This window comes from Chionomys nivalis, chromosome 19 (genome assembly GCF_950005125.1).
Source record: "Chionomys nivalis chromosome 19, mChiNiv1.1, whole genome shotgun sequence".
Taxonomy (NCBI): domain Eukaryota; kingdom Metazoa; phylum Chordata; class Mammalia; order Rodentia; family Cricetidae; genus Chionomys; species Chionomys nivalis.
Genome location: NC_080104.1, coordinates 47742880 through 47762703, shown reverse-complemented (window position 1 = coordinate 47762703; position 19824 = coordinate 47742880). Strand labels below are relative to the sequence as shown.

The 19824-nt window shown below is 43.1% G+C and overlaps 1 protein-coding gene across 3 annotated transcripts in view; it reads left to right on the top strand.

Annotated features, from left to right (window-relative positions):
- Arid5b (AT-rich interaction domain 5B) overlaps positions 1–19824 on the top strand; it is a 175972-nt gene that overhangs the window by 22308 nt on the left and 133840 nt on the right. For all 3 annotated transcript variants that reach the window (XM_057751065.1, XM_057751064.1, XM_057751066.1), the window contains one exon: positions 9570–9795. In XM_057751065.1, coding sequence (XP_057607048.1) covers positions 9570–9795 — 226 coding nt within the window. The remainder of the gene's footprint in view (positions 1–9569; positions 9796–19824) is intronic.

The following is a 19824-nucleotide window of genomic DNA, read 5'->3' as shown; positions in this document are numbered from 1 at the left end:
TTTAATTTTTAATGAAAATATATTTTTAATTATGTCTGTGCTCCTTACGTCTAACATAGCTATGGCTCTTTGGGAAGGACAAACAAGTTCAGCAAGGGTACAGATGTGACACTAGAAAATGTTTACAGTCCGAACTCTCGCTGAAGAAGACAGAATCATGCAACCCAGCACCAGTTTCTGATGCCAAAGAGAGGTTTAGCCTTACTTTTCGGGTAATAATAGCAGTGATTCCCAGTGGGGGCACCAACTTAGAGTTGATAGCTTTTTATTTTTGCTTCATAAGGACATTAAGAAATAATAGCTACCAACTATTGCTACCCTCATGCCAGAGAGGATGGTATTGACTCAAAGGAAAGATAAGGACTTTAATGGAGAGTATGTTTGTGTGGTCCCTCCATGTCTGGGCTGTTCTCTCCATTGGCCTATGTGGACTTCATCAACACAGCCCCTGAACCCCTGTGCTTCCAGGGATTTCGGTTCCAGGGATTTGGGTTGAGAAGTGTTTAAAGGCAAGTGTGTTTTCTTTTGTCCTTCCTAGGTCTAACCAAGTGTGTGGGTGGTGGAAGCATCTGCCCCCATCCTGGCCATTAGCCCTGCCCTTCTGGGACCCTTCAGCATAGGTTGGTGTCACTGTGTGGTTACCAGCCTAGCTCCTGGGCCAGCCATCCCTGGTGTTTCCTTTATATCCCACCGCACAGTCTCAGTTTCTGGTGGTTCCTCTGTCATCACTCACCCATTGGGTTATCCTGATTGAAGTAGTCTACTTCTGGCTGGGATCCTGAGAGGTACAAGGACAGTCATCGGAACCAGCAATTGGAGCACCATGAAGCCCTCTGTGCTTCCTTCCTTTTTCTCGCTTTTCCACTGACCAATAGAAATCTTCCTTGTTGCTACCCCTTTACACGGCATGTGAGCATGTATGCTTAGCCTGTGAGCGTCCCATGAGCAAATCACAAACAAGGGTGACTGAAACAACTTTGAACAAAGTGGAGGTGCCTCATGCTATATATTTCGGAGGAGGGCTGTAAATCAGGAGCACCAACAGGGCTAGGCTCTGATACGACATACTTTCCTTTACTGGTGCACACCAGTGCACATGAGAGGTCTGTCTGTCTCTCCAAGCAGAAAACGTTCTAGGATTTGACATGATCGTTTTAGTCGTTCTTAGTTTCCATCTGGATGAAAATGTATCATTTTCATCTTTAAAAATGTAAATTTCATCTAATTCACTAAAAAAAGTTCACTTTTGAGAATTTCATACAAGGTATTTCAAACATACTCATCCCTTCCCCAGCCCTTCTCTTAACTGCGTTCCCTTCCCTTTCCACCCAACTTCAAGTCTTTTCCCCTTACCCCCATCTAGCTCAGTTTGTATTGCTCAACTAGTTTCTGGAGTGGGGCGTGCTCTGGCGTGTAGTCAACCTACCAAGATACCCCATCATTAGAGAAAATGGACTCCCTCTCCCCCCTTGCCGCTGTGAGATGCCAACCACTCCTTAGTTAGTAGTAGATTTCAGGTCCACATCCCTACTTCCACACGGAGAATTTTCTGGGGCTTGTGCTTGTCTGTCTATCAGTATACAGTGGCTTGCTGTGAGTTCATCCGCGCAGCTGCCCTGCTGTATCCAGAAACCAGCTTCCTTGATGTTATCTCCCACCTCTGGCCCATAATCTTTCTACTCTCTCTTCTGTGAGGGTCCCCGAGCCTTGGGGGCATGGATGGTGTGATAATAATATTCCATTTAAGGCTAAGCACTCTGTTAACATCTCATTCTCTGCACCTTGACCCATTCTTATGGAACCCATTATTTCAGGCTCACTGTTGGCTCACTTACTGCCATATATGACTGTGTTCTGTGCTCCTGAGTGCTGCCATGTTTTAAGGGCTACAGAGCACATTGCGAAATCTCAGATGTTCATGGCAGATTGAGATGAACACGTCCTGCTCTCGTTCCCTCCCCCTCCCCACATGCCCTTTGCTATGACATTCATGGTAGCACCCTTGGTCTCAGCTGACTGTAACTCTGCTCCACAGTGGTCTGCTGTTCGGTGCCACATGGTAGGAGGGCAGGGGTTCTATCCCCTCCTCTCCCTCGACACGGAACTTGTTAGCAAAGACAGCCAAGACATAGGCTTAGCTGTGTGTATCAAAGATTCATCACTGTTAATTAAACACATCAGGAGTTCAAAATCTCTCTCTCTCTCTCTCTCTCTCTCTCTCTTTCTCTCTCTTTCTCTCATGGAGATCTACAGATGGTCCCAGGCTATGGCTGTTGCGACGGGGCCAGGCTCCTGCTATCTGTTTTTCAATTGTGCAATCTAAAGCCATGCTCGTTCTCTATGTGGACAAGAGCGGAAAGGTTCGTGGTTCACTACTATGTACCACCACTCATGAGTGGGCCGCATGGATGCGCCCAACTGTAGGGGAAGCAGAGAGATGGTGTCTCTGTTCTGTGCTTTGCAGGCTTTCACTGGGAAAGAACGCAAGCCTGCCTGGTGAGGAATAGTTAGCCATCGCTGGGACTGGGGTGTGTTCAGGTCCCCTCTGTGCCAGGTGAGGAAGCTTTCATCACGTGAGTAGAGTCAACTGTATAGTCAACTTGAGTTGATGCTGATACACAGAAATCTGGCTAAATTTTGGGGATCAAACTTCAGAATGTAGTCACGGGCCTTAGAGACGAACATGTGACACCCCATGGAGAGTGACTTCCTCAGAGAACGAAGCACAGAAAAGGAAAATCTGGACCACCTAGACCGCATCTAAGAATTGTCCCCTCCATTTTCTCCTGGGGCATGGAATGAGGAAGCAAAAAAAAAAAAAAAAAACCCAGGATACAGGAATGCAGAGAGGAGCCTGCAGGTATCAGGCAGCTGTCCTATCCGGGCAGCTGTCCTCCAGGGGTCTGCGTCCTATCTACGCGCTCATCACCTTTTTTCCAGACCTCTCTTTTCAAAGATGTCCATGCAGTTAGCAGCCTGGGGGCTCAGAAACAGGGTCTGACTCCAGAACAGAGAACAGGTCCAGCACCAGGCATGCGGGTGACCTAAGCAGCTATATCTCCCGGCAATGCGCGCCAGGTGTGGGCAGCTCTTTCCTTATCTGTTCCCCCCTCAATTAGGTGGGTCTTCAAGCCACAGGAACAGATGCATGACAGTGTGGCAGGTGATCTCACACCCATGTAAGGATTGCGCTAAGGGTTTTAGCGCACGGGTAATTTAGGACAAATACTACAAGGAGGTCAAGGAAAAAAATATAAAAACTCTAGTTCAATGATATAATACAGAAAGTTTTTTGTTTTGTTGTGTTTTCCAAAACAAGGTTTCTCTGTGTAACTTTGGAGCCTGTCCTGGAACTCACTCTGTAGACCAGCCTGGCCTCGAACTCAAAGACATCGGCATGCCCCTGCCTCTCAAGTGCTAGAATTAAAGGCATGCACCACTGCCGCCCGGCAATACAGAATTCCTTAACATTTGTTTGTGTTTTCATTCAGTATCCTTTATAGTAAAAGTGTGGAGAACTCACTTAACATCTCTTTATGTGAGCACTAGCTGTGGATTTTTATTGTATCAAAAGCAAAACAAATTATCAAAGTATAAAATTCATTACAAAATAATAGCATGCTACCCACAGGTGAAAACAATGGCTGTCACCTGGAATCCCTAACCCTGAGTTGGAATGAATCATCCCTCTGAATGCGGAAGTATGAATGTTTGGATGCAAACACTGATTCTTAGTGGCCTGAGATTAGGCAGAGTTAACACAATCTGTAAGAGAAAAAGCAAGCCCGTGAAACATACATTTATCTAAGACTTCTTCGGTGAAAGGCTCTGCGACAGTGAGAAAACATTATTTTTTCCAAAGATTTATGGTTGATTGGTTTCTGTGTATCTTTGGAGACTGTCCTGGAACTCGCTCTACAGACCAGGCTGCCCTAGAACTCACAGAGATCTGCCTGCCCCTGCCTTCCGAGCGCTGCCAATTAAAGGTGTGTGCCATCACTCTCCAGCTTAATTTTATTATTATTCTTTATTTGTGTGTGCACGCATGTGCACATGCTCATGCATATGTGCACACCTATGTGCCTATGTACAAATATTTACACATGTGTGGGAAGGTGCCCACAGAGGCCAGCAGAGGTATGGGGTCCCTGGAGCTGGACTTCCAGGTGTTTGCGAGGTGCCTGATGTGGGTACCGGGACCCAAGCTCAGTACCCTGAAAGAGCATCAAGCCTTCTTTGTAACTGCCAAGCCATCCCCTGCCACTGAGAGAATGTAATTCCAATCAACAAATCTGACAAATGACTTAGATCCAGAAGTTATAAAACCACTCAAAGCTCAGAAGTAAGAGCTCAACCACATTTTAAAGACTGTATAAAGGATTTAAATACATATTTAGCCAAATAAAATAAAAACCATACTGATACCAAACTAGCACCTGAAAACTAATATTTTGGCATCATTACTCACGATGGGAAATGGAACTGGAAACCGACAAGATGTGAGAAACCACTGTGCGTGAGGTTAGTTAGAATTGGCAATAGCCAGTGATGGCAAGGGAAGAGTAACTACCTGTGGAAAAACAACAAGGTAGAGCCATCCCAGAAAACACAGGGGTGGTTGCTCCAACACTAGATAGATGATAGATAGATAGATAGATAGATAGATAGATAGATAGATAGATAGATAGATAGGAGAAAGAAAAAGAAAGAAAGAAAGAAAGAAAGAGAGAGAGAGAGAGAAAGAAAGAGAGAAAGAGAGAAAGACAGCTAAGAGAACTGAAAAGGTGTGTTTGCACAAAGAAGACCTGGGCATGGAAGAGAATAGCAGTTCTGTTTGTACATTTTCCAAATCGGAACATCCCCGATGCCCCTCTGCCTGTGAACAGTTGAACCAAACTTTGTGGTCGTCCACCCAGTGGACAGTATTCATCAGAAATTCAAGCTGTCTCTTCAAGTAACGACATGGGTGGCTCACAAGGCATTATATGGAATGGGTCAATGTGTATGACGCTTAATATGGTAGCTACCAGAATTTGGTGAGATAAATTGTAACGACCACAAAAGAGGAGGGGGCTAACGACCACAAAAGAGGAGGGGGCTGTCTAAGGTGAGAGTATTTCTCGTCTGTTGATGACAATGACGGTGGCTATAAGAGTTTGTGAAGAAGTTTGTGACCATGTAGCATTTTTGTGGCAGTTAGATATGATGTAATGTTGTCTCGAAAACTAAAGGTTTAATGAGAACAGTACATGGCCTTGTACTTGTGTTCATCTCTTTACCATCTAGCTACTTCCTGCTAGATCTCGTACCTGCTTCTGCAATCAGTCTATTGTGACACCTGCCGTGTGCTACAGCCTCAGGGAAACCCCTCGACGCTCTTGAAGGAGAGCGAGCGAGAGAGAGAGAAAAAAAAGCCAACAACCCATGTGATAGTGGTGATTTTAGATTGGACGCTGTGGATCCCCTGAAGTGAACAGGGATTCCCAGGGGCTCCTGGGCTGTCCGTTGAGAATCTCAGATATAATGCGCGACCCCATATTTTAGTCATTTTCTTTCCCATGCCCGCATGGCCCCTGAGTTTGCGTCATGACTCTGCTCAAATTGATCCTTTTTCAAAAATTAAATTTATTTAAAGAAGAAACTTTCTATGTTTCACACAGCTAGGAAAAAAGTATCAATTTCCAGTAATTAAAATAATCACAAAATAATTAAGCAAGGAATTATGTTACCCCTTGCTTAATTATATGTGTGTACACACACACACACACACACACACACACCTTGGCTTTGAAATTAAACTAGTTTTTAATCAATGTGTATGTGAGTCACAGTAAGACATCATTAGATCCTTCTTCCCCCTTTCATCATTGTTTCAAATGGATTGTGTGTGTGTGTGTATGTGTGTTTCTATGAATCATCTAAATTCACCTCTTCATGTCACAGTTTGGAAGACACACTGGTAGGGAAATAGTCACATGTGACTGACCCCGATAAACTCTGTGTGTCACCTCTGGGAATCCTGGCAATGACCGTGGCAAGGAGCTGGTATCACCCTTTAAAAGAAACTATGTCTCAAAATCATTGACGCCCAGGAAGAAGTGGCTCAGTGTTTCCTAGCAACAAATTCCAGGCTTGGGATTTGAACCTAGGCCCCTTGGTTGCAGTCAGCAGAGAGGAAACCTAGGTTGCCATGCACACCTGAGGTGAGTCAACACTAAGTTATGTCACTGACCTCCAGGGCCCTCATCAGGTACACAAGGGAGAGGGATGCAATCAAGACGTGACCACTGAACTAGATGGTGTCTGGGTTAGGCAGAACACGTCAGGGGACGACAACTGCATGGAACTCGGCCTAGAGGGGATTTCTCAAGTTGAAAAAGAAAGCGTGTGTTGTTCAGTTTCTGGTGGTTTCTGTTGTTGGTTTTGGTTGACTTGTTCCTTTTTTTTCTATCTCCTTCCTTATTTTGTTGTATAAGAGAAGATTGAAGTCTAGATTTTTGTGTGTAAATTTTCCTACGTTTGTAATGTGTGCAGGGGCCAGCCATGGCATTGAGTTGGCTGTTCTGTGGCTTCTGGCCCAGATCGTCCCCTCTGAGTTAAGAGAGTTCATGCTTAAATGAACTGGTTTTGTAAAAGTGGTCAGAATGAAATCCCAATTACAGAAAGAGTTGAAAACAATGATAAAGGGGGAGAGGACATAGTGACTGTCTTAACGCGTCCTACATAAATATTGATTAAAAGCGGGGTTAATTGAAAAGTCAGGGTCCATTAACAGAATAACGACATGTATTTCTTTGTGATTCTTTTGTGTTGTATTAGAGTAAACTAGGGATATTTATTCAGTACTAATTCTCAGTTTGCTGAGAGCTCGTGTAATCGTGGCATGAGCTTACTGGGGTTCTTTTCAGAGGCACACAGACTTGCCCGAGGACCGGCACTGTGAGAAAGTTAGTCAGCACTGACTCAGAATAATGAGTATGACCATGTGACAGGCGCCATTGTGAGCCCAAAGTAAGGTTTCCTGACACATTTTCCATGTCCATGTGGGCTGCTTTGTTTCAGAGGGTTGTATGCTGTTTCCCGTTCTTATCAGATTTCCTTCAAAATCCTGGCATTTAACAATGGGGAAGAGACGGTGTCTCTCTAAATCCACACAAAGCCCACGGCTCTGTTCACAATTAATCCCAACTTGGGTTTTTGATTTATATGTTTGGTGAATTCCTCTCTCTCTCTCTCTCTCTCTCTCTCTCTCTCTCTCTCTCTCTCTCTCTGTGTGTGTGTGTGTGTGTGTGTGTATGTAAGAGAGAGAGAGAGGGAGGGAGAGAAAGTTGAGGTCAAATCTATAGAGACGATCTTGAAAGACAAGTTTATTCATTAATGACATCATAAGGATTGTATTTTCTCTTGGTTAATAAACTATTTGTTCGGCGGGTGCTGTAAGGCAGCCAGGGCTAGTCATGTCATTTCTCGGAAAAGATCTGAAGCAACTGGTAATTGAAACGATAATCGTTTGATCACAGGGCTATTTGAGAATAACACTCATCTCCAAACTTGTCTATTCTAGAAAGCCTTATTTGGTCAAAACGTTGCCAAATTCCATCTGTGCTAATGTGGAGGCTAATATACCATGCTACATAATTATTTTCCAGAATATTCTAAATGCTGTGGCTGGTGTACACACTCCCTCTCCCCATCCCAGAAGCCTTTCCCATATGCTTTGAAACAATACCTAGCCTGGATTTTTTTTATTCTAGTATTTCATAATCATCGTGTAATAGTTATAAAATGCAGGATGAGGAGAGATCTATTTCAAGAAGTTGGTGTGGTGATTGTGGGTGAAGTCAGCCCTGCAAATGGCATTTTGTCATGTGCCCCCTAGTATATGAAGTCTTGAGGTATTTTCTCGAGAAGAAGGTTAAAACACAATTTCCACTTTGTCTGTTTTTACTGGAAGTTCATATTTGATCAAGATAAGAGAAAGGATCCCGTTACCCAGTCTTGTTTTCCATTCTTGAGTGAGCCCTTATGACTGCTCTCTGTAAGAAACTTCTTTTTCTCAGAAGCAGTCCTGAACCGGACAAGGAAAAGCAAAATTTACTTCTTACCTTAAACCATTTAAAATAACAAAACTGAGTGCTCTTTACTGTGTAAACATCATCTTTAATAAAAACCTTTTTGTTTGCGTTGGAGCGGTGTGTGTGTGTGTGTGTGTGTAGGGGGTAGGGAGTAGGTTGTGATATGTGTAAGTGTATGTGTAAGATGTGGTGTGTATGATGTGTGTGTGTGTGATGTCTGCATGTGGTAGGGTGTGTCTATGTGTGTGTGTGGTGTGTGTGTGGAGTATGTCTGGTGTGTATGCGGTATGTGGTATGTATGGGTGGTGAGAGTGTGTGTTTGTACGTGTGTAGACAGGTTAGGGAAGAGAGAGTCATATTTAAGAGCAAAATTAGCCAAGTTCCGTTGTGAATTTCTTTTTGTCTAATAGCTTAGAGACGTCTTCCTGTTGGTGTTTTGTCAGAACTATTTTGAAAATTTCTGTAAGCTTTAGGGGTTTTTCACGGCTAAGCCTTCTTCAGAAAGGTTCAGTCAAAAAAAAAAAAGTCAGTTCAAGTTAAAATGTCAAACACTTCAAATAAGTTCATTTAGAGCCCGGGAGAGGAGATCCATAAGCCTTTTCCAGAGAATCTCTGGGCCAGAGGGGCCCCTCTTTGTTCTTCATAGAGATATCTACTAAATATCTTGCTGGGTTAATTCTGAGGCAGAAAACTTGTTTCCTGGAAGCAATTAGAGATGCTTAAAATTCAAATTTATGATCCTTGGGAGGAACTGAAGCTTCAACGACTTTTCTTAGATTCAAAGGCTTTCTCACCGCCCGCCTGCCCCCTCCCAGTCATATGTATTAAAAGAGAAAAAAAAAGAAGTCCACTCATTTCTCAGCTTGCAAAGTTTTGCAGAAACACGAGAATGTGTCGGTTGCTTTCAGTGGGAAGCACATAACATTTATGAAGTATTTCTTTGGGGATTACGTCACAGTTTTATTTAATTTTTAGGACAAAAGTTAAATTCAATATTTGTGTATAAGCCAAGGGAAAATGTACCATAAACATAGGAATTTGGGGGTGAGTCAGAGTTCCAAGAATTCTAGATTTACTTAGGCCATTTATATGGAGACTAACCATTAGTCATCCAGTCTCCCATTTTACATTCGCTATTAATTGTGTCTAAAAATTAGCTTTCACTCGAAGAGGTAGATAGGTAGATGGACTCTGTGGCTGGCATTTAAAATGCCTCTTACAATCACTGCCTTATTTTTGTAGACCTCCTAGCTCATAGCGAACATGTCATATCAATTATTCTTTAAATAAAGAGGCCTGGAAAGCCAGTGAGTGAGCTGAACTGAGCTCATGGTACGCTTCTCATCCTAAACGTTACACATTGTCTGCTTGTCCAAGGTTAGACCACTTGCTGAAGGTGGGATCGTCCCTGTGGCTTCCAGGTGGGCTTTGCTGAGAATGGATCACTTCCCTCAAACCCAGAGTAACAGTTTCTGCTCATCCCACTTCTTGTAGGATGAGGTCATCGCCGTCTCCGAAAAGGTGATCGTAAAATTAGAAGACCTGGTCAAATGGGCGCATTCTGATTTCTCCAAGTGGAGGTGTGGGCTCCGAGCCACACCCGTAAAAACAGAGGCGTTTGGAAGAAATGGACAGCAGGAGGCTCTGCTCAGGTACAGGCAGTCAACCCTCAACAGTGGACTCAACTTCAAAGACGTTCTTAAGGAGAAGGCTGATCTTGGTAAGTATGCTTCCTGCTTCTAAATTCAATGTGTCGGAAAGTGCAACGAGCTACACTCATGCTGTAGAATGTTCTAGAAACCTTATTATCGGTATATTTACATAAAATGATGTAAATATTATATATGTGACAACTATGTAGCATGTAAGAATTATATAGCGTAATTATATCTTATGGGGCTGGAAAGATGGCTCAGTGTTGGTTAAGAACCCTACTGTTCTTAGACTATGGCAGCTCCGTTCCCAGCACCTATGCTGGGCAGCTCACACGCCCCTGAAATTTCAGCTTTAAGGGAAATTGAATGCCTCTGGCCTCTGAAGGTACCTGCACGCATGTGCACATGCCGTACACATGTGCACCTGCACACACACACACACACACACACATGGTTAGAAATAATAAAAGTGAATCTTTAAAAATATTATAGATTGTGTATAAATTAGATAATAGGGCCTAGAGAGATGGTTCAGATAGGGAAAAAAAATGCTTGCCTTATAAACGGGAGGACCTGAGTTCGATCCCAAGGACCTATATTACAAAGCCAGGCACAATGGTGCATGTGTGTGATCCCAGCCCTGGGGAATCAGAGGCAGGAGGATCCCTGCAGCCACCCTGCCTAACCACATAGATGAGTTCCAGGCCAAGGAATGACCCTGTCAAAAAAAAAAAGAAAGAAAGAAAGAAAGAAAGAAAGAAAGAAAGAAAGAAAGAAAGAAGCCAAGATGGATGGCTTCTGAGACACACAATACAGGACACTGTCTTCTGTCCTCCACAGGCAGACACATGCATACACAAGCACAGTGAAACACAATGTGTACCTCTACATATGCACACAAAGAAGTATATCTTATAAAATTACATATTGTATAACATTATAGTATATAATTTTTATTAGAGCTTATATGTAGGCATATTATAAATGTGCATAAAATTGATTTACTCTAATGGGGTCCAAAGCTATGAACTGGGAAATGCCTGGGCAGGAAGGGATGAATGCGGCCTGTGGTATTATATTGTATTATAAAGTGTCCTTTATGTAAAGCCTCGTACTGGGTGACATAGCACGTGGCCTCAGATAACATTATATCTGAGACTTAATTAGGGCTAATATTGAGTTATCGAAGATGTTAGATATTGGCTGTAGGTGGATAGTATGACATCTAGGAATATCAAGTCAGAATTTCAAGTATGAAGCAGCATGAGGCAAAATGATGATTCACTTAGTGTGGGGCAATAGAAGGAGCTAGAAAGTGCTGGGGTAGGTGTCCTTGAGCCTTTTCTCCAGCAGAGAGGTGTTCTACCCCTCTTCCTCCTCGTCACAAAGGAGAGTTTGGACTTTAGAAAAATTCTTTCTCCAGCTTTGGAGTGTGTTGGCCATATCTGGCCGTCAGCTCTGCCCCTGGGTTGCATGGCCTTAGGTAAATAGGTTAAAAGTAGAACCTTCTGTCCTCCTATATGGAAAACAGGGACATGAAGACCTCACATGGTGAAGGAATTCTCCTGCCTCAGCAATCACTCCTCCCATGACTATGAGGCGTTGTCCACTTTTTGTCTTGACTCGTTTGCACCTCCAGTGGCCGTCACTGCCCTGTGCTTCTAGTGTTACTCAAGACCAAAGCTACTGACCCCTCTTTTAGGCGAGTTATTTCCTCTTTACACAAAGAGGAACTTCACTTTTAACATACTGAGGCATCTTTTTCTTTCATTCCAGCACAATGCTGATTTTTCAGGGCCCTGGTTTATGCCTTAGTGTGACAACTTCCTGTTTTTATGGGTTTTTTGGTTTTTTTTTTTCTTTAAAAAAAAAACCTAGACCTTAACTTTTACAAGAAACCTTGATGATTTCTTTCAACTGACATAGAGAGACTGACTCGCACCAGGGAACTGACTCCCTGCCATGTGATTCTGGTTTGCGGTAAGCAACGCTGTTTGAGCGATAGCATGAAGACCATCCTGTAGTTTAATATCAACCATTCCCCTGGCAGCTTTTTGAGAGATGCCGGGTGGCAACAGTTTAGACACACAGCCAAATGGTCATGCACGCAATTAGAGAGACATGATTAAGCTAGCGTTCTTTCTTCTGAGCCACGGAGTTCGTAAAATCGTCTTCACATATTTGCTGCTAACAGCCCCAGTTTTTTTTTTTGTTTTTTTTTTTTTTCGACACCGCCTGACTACTTTTCATGACGTGGGAGAATGCTGGCTAATAATGAACCTGCTGGGTTGGCTACCATCTGAACGTGTGGTCACAATTCTATCTCCATTGTCTTGTTTCTTTGCCTTAAAATCAAACCCTTTCTTTGTTTGGCTCTTTTTTTTTCTTCCTCTGAGTTATGGAATATAGTGTTACTAATAAAACATTAAACAGGAAACCCATGGGGCACAAAAGGCTACGTAGATGGTTAAGCTTGATGTCACACATGTAAACACGAGTATTTATAGGACAGTTGTTTTGTGTTTCAAAGGGAGAGTTTACTAATGAGCACAAAACAAAGTCCAATTTCTTTTTTTTAATCTTTAATTTATTTCTTTAAAATTCATTTTATATTCCATCCACAGTTCTCCCCACCCGTCCTCGTGCCTCCCCATCCCTCCCCCAGCCCACCTCCCATCCACTCCTCCCAAAGGATAAGGGGCTTCCATGGGAAGTCAACAAAGTCTGGCACAAAGCCCAATTTCTTAACTCTGTTTGAAGAAAGTTTGAGAATCTTGGATTCTAAAGACAACAACAACAAAAGTCTTTAGTCTATGTAATCTGTGTCATCTGCCCCTTCACCAGCCCCTCAATTCTCAGATGGTTCCAGAAGAAATGAGTTTGTCTAACTATTCAAAGCACTTGCTGGTGATTGGGTCTTGAAAATGTAGACTAGTAACTTTGAAATTGAATTGCATTTTATATTTTCCAAGGAAAACCTGGTTAATGGTTGTCTGGCTGCCCTAGAATCATCTGGACTCCTAGATGACATGGTGTGTGTGTGTGTGTGTGTGTGTGTGTGTGTGTGTGTGTGTGTGTGTATGAGAGAGAGAGAGAGAGAGAGAGAGAGAGAGAGAGAGAGAGATTTGGGGGACTCATGTCTGAGATTATTGTTTGGGAAGAGAAGCTTCAACAGGAAGCTTGACTGACAGACCCTTGGGGAACAAGAAAGACCGCATACCTTTTATTTTTGTAAGTGTAAAGTACCCCTTTAAGGACAGGATTTAGGGCCTTGAAATTCTACTGGGCTGGTATGAACTGTGGGGAATTCGAGACAAATAGCTTTCGTAATTGGAATGCACGCTGTGTTGTAATAATGTGCAAAGAGAAACACAAACTTTCCTTAATGTAACGTGTTTCCATTATCTCTCAGATCTGAAATTTGTGAGTCTTGTGAGTCCCACATTGTTGGGATTTCAACTGGGTACTTCTAGACCAGGAACGCAGGGGATGTTGTTGGCCATACACAAGGCCTGAACTGGTGACTTTCTCCTCAGCCTCTTCCTTTCTCTTCCTGTCACATCAAAAGCTTTGCTGGCCTTTCTTTCTACCTCAATGTTCTTTCTCTCTCTCTCTCTCTGGCTCTCCCTCCCTGGCTCTGTGTGTGTGTGTCTGTCTGTCTGTCTGTCTGTCTGTCCATCTCTGTGTATCTCTCTGTCTTTGTGTATCTCTCTGTCTCTGTCTGTGTGTGTGTCTGTTTCTGTGTCCATCTGTCTCTCTGTCTCTCTCTTTCTCTCTGCCACTCCTAAACCACCTCCCATAGCACACTGAGTGGACGCTTTCAGCTAGGCCTTCCTTCTGTAGAGCCTTCCTCATTGTTCTCTTCAAAGACAGACGAACTTTGAGATTGCTCAAAAACCCTTCCCCCCCTCTTAGCCCGGAAGTGAGTAAAGAATGGGAAACCCACTTTTTTGGGGATACAGTCAAGTTCTCAGTGTGCTATGTTTTGAAAAGCCCAGTTCCCCTAGCCTATTAAAAACGTCAATAATAACGAAAGAATTAGGTTGATTCTTAAAGACAGATTTTCACAATATAAAACCCAGTAAAACGAAAGTGCTTCTCTTGCTCATGGGTGAGCAAGGTCCCTCCCATTCCAGTTTGTGTCATTTCCTGTCTCTCTGTGAATAGTAAAAGAACAAAATAAAACAACACAAACGTGTGTCTGGCAACAAATTAATGCTGTACACAGAAAAAAACTGCCTGCTGGCTCCCAATGGCTGTTCTGACTGCGGTCAACACCCTGTCTTTTTTTTTTCTTCTTCTTCTTTAAATTACCTCTCCCCTTGAGGGTGTTTCTGTTTGTTTTTTAAAACCTTCCAGAGTTTTCATTTAAGACTCTAAATGAGTGCTGGCAACAGCTACAGATGTGGATAGTGAAAAAGCTAATCATTAAAACAATAAACACTTCTGAGATATGATACAGTACATTTATCGCGCCCCTCCCCTACTTTATCCCTCGAAAAGAAAGTTCCACATGAAACCCACACCAGTTGGGGCTTTCCTGGGGTGGGGGTGACTCTTTCAGCCCATTTCATACTGAGTTGCTTTTTTTTTAAGTCAAGAAAAATAGCCGTGTAAAAACAGAAGGGTTAAGGAATGTGTTATTCATAAGCATAACGAACACAAAAACCTGTTCTTCCAGAAGAATCAGACTGATTAAATCATTCACTACACAAGCCTCTAGTTATTTATTTTTGTCTTTAGAATTACAGTCCTTAGCTTTGTAATAAAGTGGACCTGATACCCATATTTGGTATGGCAGTTAGGAGTAGTCAAATGAAGAATTATTTCATTTTACAAAAATTTTTAGCAACTTAGGAGTATAAATACTATCAGTTAAACATAGCAAACTTGCATTTTTTATTCCTTGGGCTATAGTTTGAAAAAAAATCAAATTATTTTATATAACACTGTTTCTCACAGAGATCCTTTAAGTGAGGTATGAAAGCCGCAGTGTAAGCTTTATTGGCCTATAAATATGTCATTATAGTTGGACTACATTTATATGCTTGGGATTGTTGTTTAAGCCAAGAAAATATGTCTCTACAGGTTGATTTTTTATTGAAATCCTTTGAGGCATACAGCAAAATGTGTTTTAGGCCAAGGTTATTAAAACAGCGTTTTCTTTCTTTCCCCCCCTTTTTCAACAGACTCAGTGTCAATTACCATACTGCTCACTGCGGATGGGCAGTTCTGAATGGTCTCATCTCTAAGCACGTCTTTAGAAGAAAAATATTAAAGAGAGAGGAGGCTGAACAAATTCAGGAGAAAGAGAGAGAACGCATGCGTGTGTGTATGTGTGTGTGCATGCATGTGTGCATGCGTGTGTGTGTGTGTCTCTCTCTCTGTGTGTGCGTGCATGCGTGCGTGTGTGTCTGTGTGTGTGTGTAAGACCTGCCTGAATTTAATGTTGGTGAACATTAATGTTGGTTCTACATCCTATCAGAGAGTGGCCTCTCCTTTCCCTAACCCAACAGTGGTTTTCTCTGCATTTTGTGTAGTAGATGGTACAGTGGATGAGCCATGAGAAGGATGTTGCTTCTACCCATAGATTCCTTTTCTTTTTTAATTTATTTAACTTTATTTATGTACATTGGTATGAAGGTATCAAATCCCCTGGAACTGGAGTTACAGATAGTTGTGAGCTGCCTTGTGGGTGCTAGGAATCGAACTCGGGTCCTCCGGAAAAACAGCTAGGCCTCTTAACCACTGAGTCTACCCGCCAGCCCCCTGATAAGTTTGTTGTTTGTTTGTTTTGGTTTTTCGAGACAGGGTTTCTCTGTAGCTTTGGAGCCTGTCCTGGAACTAGCTCTCATAGACCAGGCTGGTCTCGAACTCACAGAGATCCGCCTGCCTCTGCCTCCCGAGTGCTGGGATTAAAGGCGTGCGCCACCATCGCCCGGCGCTTTTTTTTTTATTAAGAAATTTTTAATACAATCTTTTATCATTTTACATAGTTATCCCTGTTCCCACTCCCTCCCCTCCTCCTTCTTCAGCCTTCCCTTACCCCACTCCACCCTTCCACTCCTTAGAGAGGTTAAGGCTTTCCATGGGGAGTCAACAAAGTCTGACACTTCAAGGCAAGACCAAGGCCCTCCCCCTTACATCTAAACAGCAAACATCCCTCCAAACAGAATGTGCTCCTAGATGCCAGTTCAAGCACTAGGGATAAATTCTGGTCCCACTGAGAGGGGCACCACAACTGCCCGATCCTCACAACTGTCCCGCACATTCAGTGGGCCTAGTTTGGACCTATGCAGTTCCCCCCACTCTCAGTCCAGAGTCAGTGAGCTCTCACTAGCTCAGGTCAGCTGTTTCTGTGGGTATCACCAATTTGGTCTTGACCCCTTTGCTCATATTATCGCTCCTCCCACTCTTGGGCTGCTCTCCAGTAGCCCAGCCCAATGCTTCACTGTAGATCTCTGCATCTGCTCCCATCTGTTGCTGGTTGAAGGTTCTATGATGACAATTAAGGTAGTCATCAGTCTGATTACAAGGGAAGGCCAGTTCAGGCTTCCTCTCCACTGTTGCTTAGAGTCTTAGCTGGGGTCATCCTTGTGGATTCCTGGGAATTACCCTAGTGTTATATTTCTCGATGGTCCTTTAATGGCTCCCTCAATCAAGATATCTCTTTCCTTTCTCTCCCTCACTGTCCTTCCCCCTTCTTGAGTATCCAGTTCCCTCATATTCTCCTCCTCCTTCCCTTTCTTCCCTCCCCCTCCCCTTCCACTCTCCCTTTTAACCCCCACTCCCAATTTTCTCGGGAGATCTTGTCTATTTCCCCTTCCCAGAGGGATCCACGTATGTCTCTCTTAGGGTTCTCCTTGTTACCTAACTATAGGCTGGTTATTCTTTGAATCACAACTAATATCCACTTATGAGTGAGTCCATACCATGTTTGTCTATCTGGTCCTGGGTTACCTAACTCAGGATGAGTTTTTTTCTAGTTTTATCCATTTGCATGCAAATGTCAAGAAGTCATTTTTTTGTTTTTGTTTCTTTGTTTTGTTTTTACATATGAGTAGCACTCTATTGTGTAAATGTACCACATTTTCTTCATCCATTCTTCAGTAGAGGGGCATCTAGGTTGTGTCCAGGTTCTGACTATTATGAATAATGCTGCTATGGACACGGAAATTCTTAAGGCCTGGTACCATGAATGGCTATTTGGAGTCAACTCTGAGTGTGGAGTGTGCGTCACGTGGTTTCCTGGAGTATCTAAGGCAAAGACTTGTTGCTCTTTGCTGCAGGGAAAGAGCATGGAGGTTTTCCATTAGAAACACATTGTAATCATGAGCCAATCAACTCACTAGGATGGGAGACTTCTCATGAAGAAAGCCCTCCCTCCTTTCCCGTCCCCCTCCATCCTTTCTTCTTCCCTCTCTGCATGTGGTCAGGGGCCTTCTGAAAATGCACTTCTGGAAATGCTTGCTGAATGTGCTATATTCCCACTTGCTAGGCTGAACCATTTCCAACTGAAATTTGAGAATTTTCGTAGATGACATACATGGGCAATATTCTATTTGTGAATAACTTGAGAAACCCCCAGCAGAGTCACTCGGAAGACTTTGACCTTTATCATGCTCTTACTTTCAAACTAGAAAGATCCTTCTGAGATATTCTCTGATGAGGTCCTCTGATGGCGATCATGTCTTTGTAGAACATGATCACATCACATCTGATCCCGGGGAAGCCTGCTGCTCCATTATCTTCCAGGAGTTGCTTCTTGACATTATAGAGTGATAACCCAGAAACCCTTTACGGTAAAGCAGGAGGGTCATGAGTTCAAACCCAGCCTGGACTCAGAGTCAATTCAAGGGCAGATTGAGCTACCTGCTGTCTAGGAAGATTCTGTCCCAGGAAAGAAAAAGAAAGAGCTGGCAAGGTTACTCAGCAGATGGGGGAGGGGATGCTGCCAAGCCTGATAAACAGAGTTCAATCGCTAGGACATGCTGGAAAGAGAGAACTGACTCCCACGAATTGTCTTCTGTTCACAATACAATAAATGTTTTTTTAATGAGGATAATCTAACATCCATAAATCTATAACTAAGGTATCCAGAATGTCAGAGTATTATCTAAGCATCAGAAGCCACAAACTAGCAACTCAAAAGGAAAGAAAGATTGCTTATTTTATTTGAAAGCAAAAATTTGACTTGACTATCTCATTAAACAGTGGAAATTATCCCAAAATCGTGATGGAAAAAATCAGTCACAAGTTTCTCCAAAAGAATTATTCAACTATGTTTCCTGAACCCTGCTATTACTAGTGGGAAGGAAGTCTTTGCCGAGCCCTGTCATGCCTGAGTTGATTGACAGGCAGTAGTTGACACTGCTCTCCACACGCACTGCGGTCCCACAGAGCTCATTCCTACCCTCCTATCCAAGACCTGTTCATTTGGAATTCCCGTAGACCTGAAACATATCCGAAACGTCCTACATTGATACATCCTCTGAAGATGGACAGTCAGGACAAGAGAGAAAGTCAGAGAACCTGGAATTTCTTGGTTTGAGAAGCAGAAAAAAAGTGGCATTGGAATTTCAAGGGATGTGTTTTATTACAACTTTTGTTTCATTTTGTTTTGCTTTTTGAGGTCTTTGTAAGATCGCCAGGGTGGAAGGGACCTTGATGGACATTAGTCAAGCTAACATTTCTCCCCTGCTTCTCTTGGGACTGTCTTCAGTGCTGTCTCTGTTTAGCTAAACAACCTCAATGTTTTCAACTCTTTCCCCGGATGTGGTTTGCAGGCTCCCTCACCATCCTGGTTATTCATCTTAGGACGCATCTTGAGTGTTTGTACTACAGTGGTTTATTCATTTATATTGTGAGGTACTGTTTGGCTAAGAATCCTACAGTCCCGAGTCAAAGTGGCCTTCGGGGGTACAGAGACCACCGTACAGTCATTGCATACGGCCAGATTTCAACAGCTGCCTGTGCCCTGGCGCCTCTAGATATGACGTAACCCCACTGAGGCTTAGACTCTCCCATGGCTCTTTGCAGTCTTGGCTTTTCTATACCTCTGGGAAAAGTAGGAATGTTATTTCACCACCACCCCCTCCTCAAGTTTACTTTCCTTTTTTTGATTTGAGTCCTTTCTATGTAATACCAAGTGCAGGCTATTACTTAATGGGCATCATTATTTATGAATCATGAATACGCCTTTTGTGAAACATTGCCAATAAGGCCAGGCCTTTCAGTGGCTGGAGTCCCTATGATGGCACAGCAAAACATGTGAGGGGTAAGCGGTACAAACTGGGTTTAGCTTCAGTGAGGATCCACGCATGAAGGCCAGCCCGATGCCTGGCTTGTTTCACCTGCTCTAACAAAGCCAGTGATGTCATGTCTGGTGAGTCCTCTCCATCTTACCAAGTGTGGCAGTTTAGCTCACTCCATCCTTCTGGACTTCCGGTGTCCTTGCCTTTGCACTCCATGTCTTCATCTTGTTGGTGTTTTAGGGCTTTATTTTTCACTGGTACTCTTTCATGGATCAAATCTTTTATGGCTATTTCTATCATAAGTTCATGAGAGGGAAGGAAGCCAACTCATACTTTTGTTCTAGCTTCGTTAGTGCGACTTGTTAATTTCCCAATAACGGTCTGCGGGATTGGCATCTGGTGAGAAGATAATGGAAGATGAAGAATGATTCAATTGTCACCCAAGTCCCATCTCACGGATTCCTTTTTTTTTTTCTCTCTTCAACATATTTGAGTCTGTTGGGAAAACCTCGTGGCTCATACATTTGGCTTTTATAGAAGCTCATGCATTTCTAGGGTCATGAACAAACCTCTGAACTGAGCAGTGACTCCAAGCTGCCTTTGGTGACAGCATTTTAATGACTTTCTTGTCTCTAGGACAAAATGTAAGGGAAGAAAGATTTATTTGACTCATGGTTTTAGAGGGTAAGGTCCATCGTCAGACTACCCCTTTGGCAAAGACATCACAGCCAACAAGGAAGCAGAAGGCCAGACAAGCTTATTGGACAAAGACGGTAAACCCAGAAGACGTGTCCCCTCAGTCATCTACTGCCTCTAGCTCAGCCACACCCCTTAAAATCC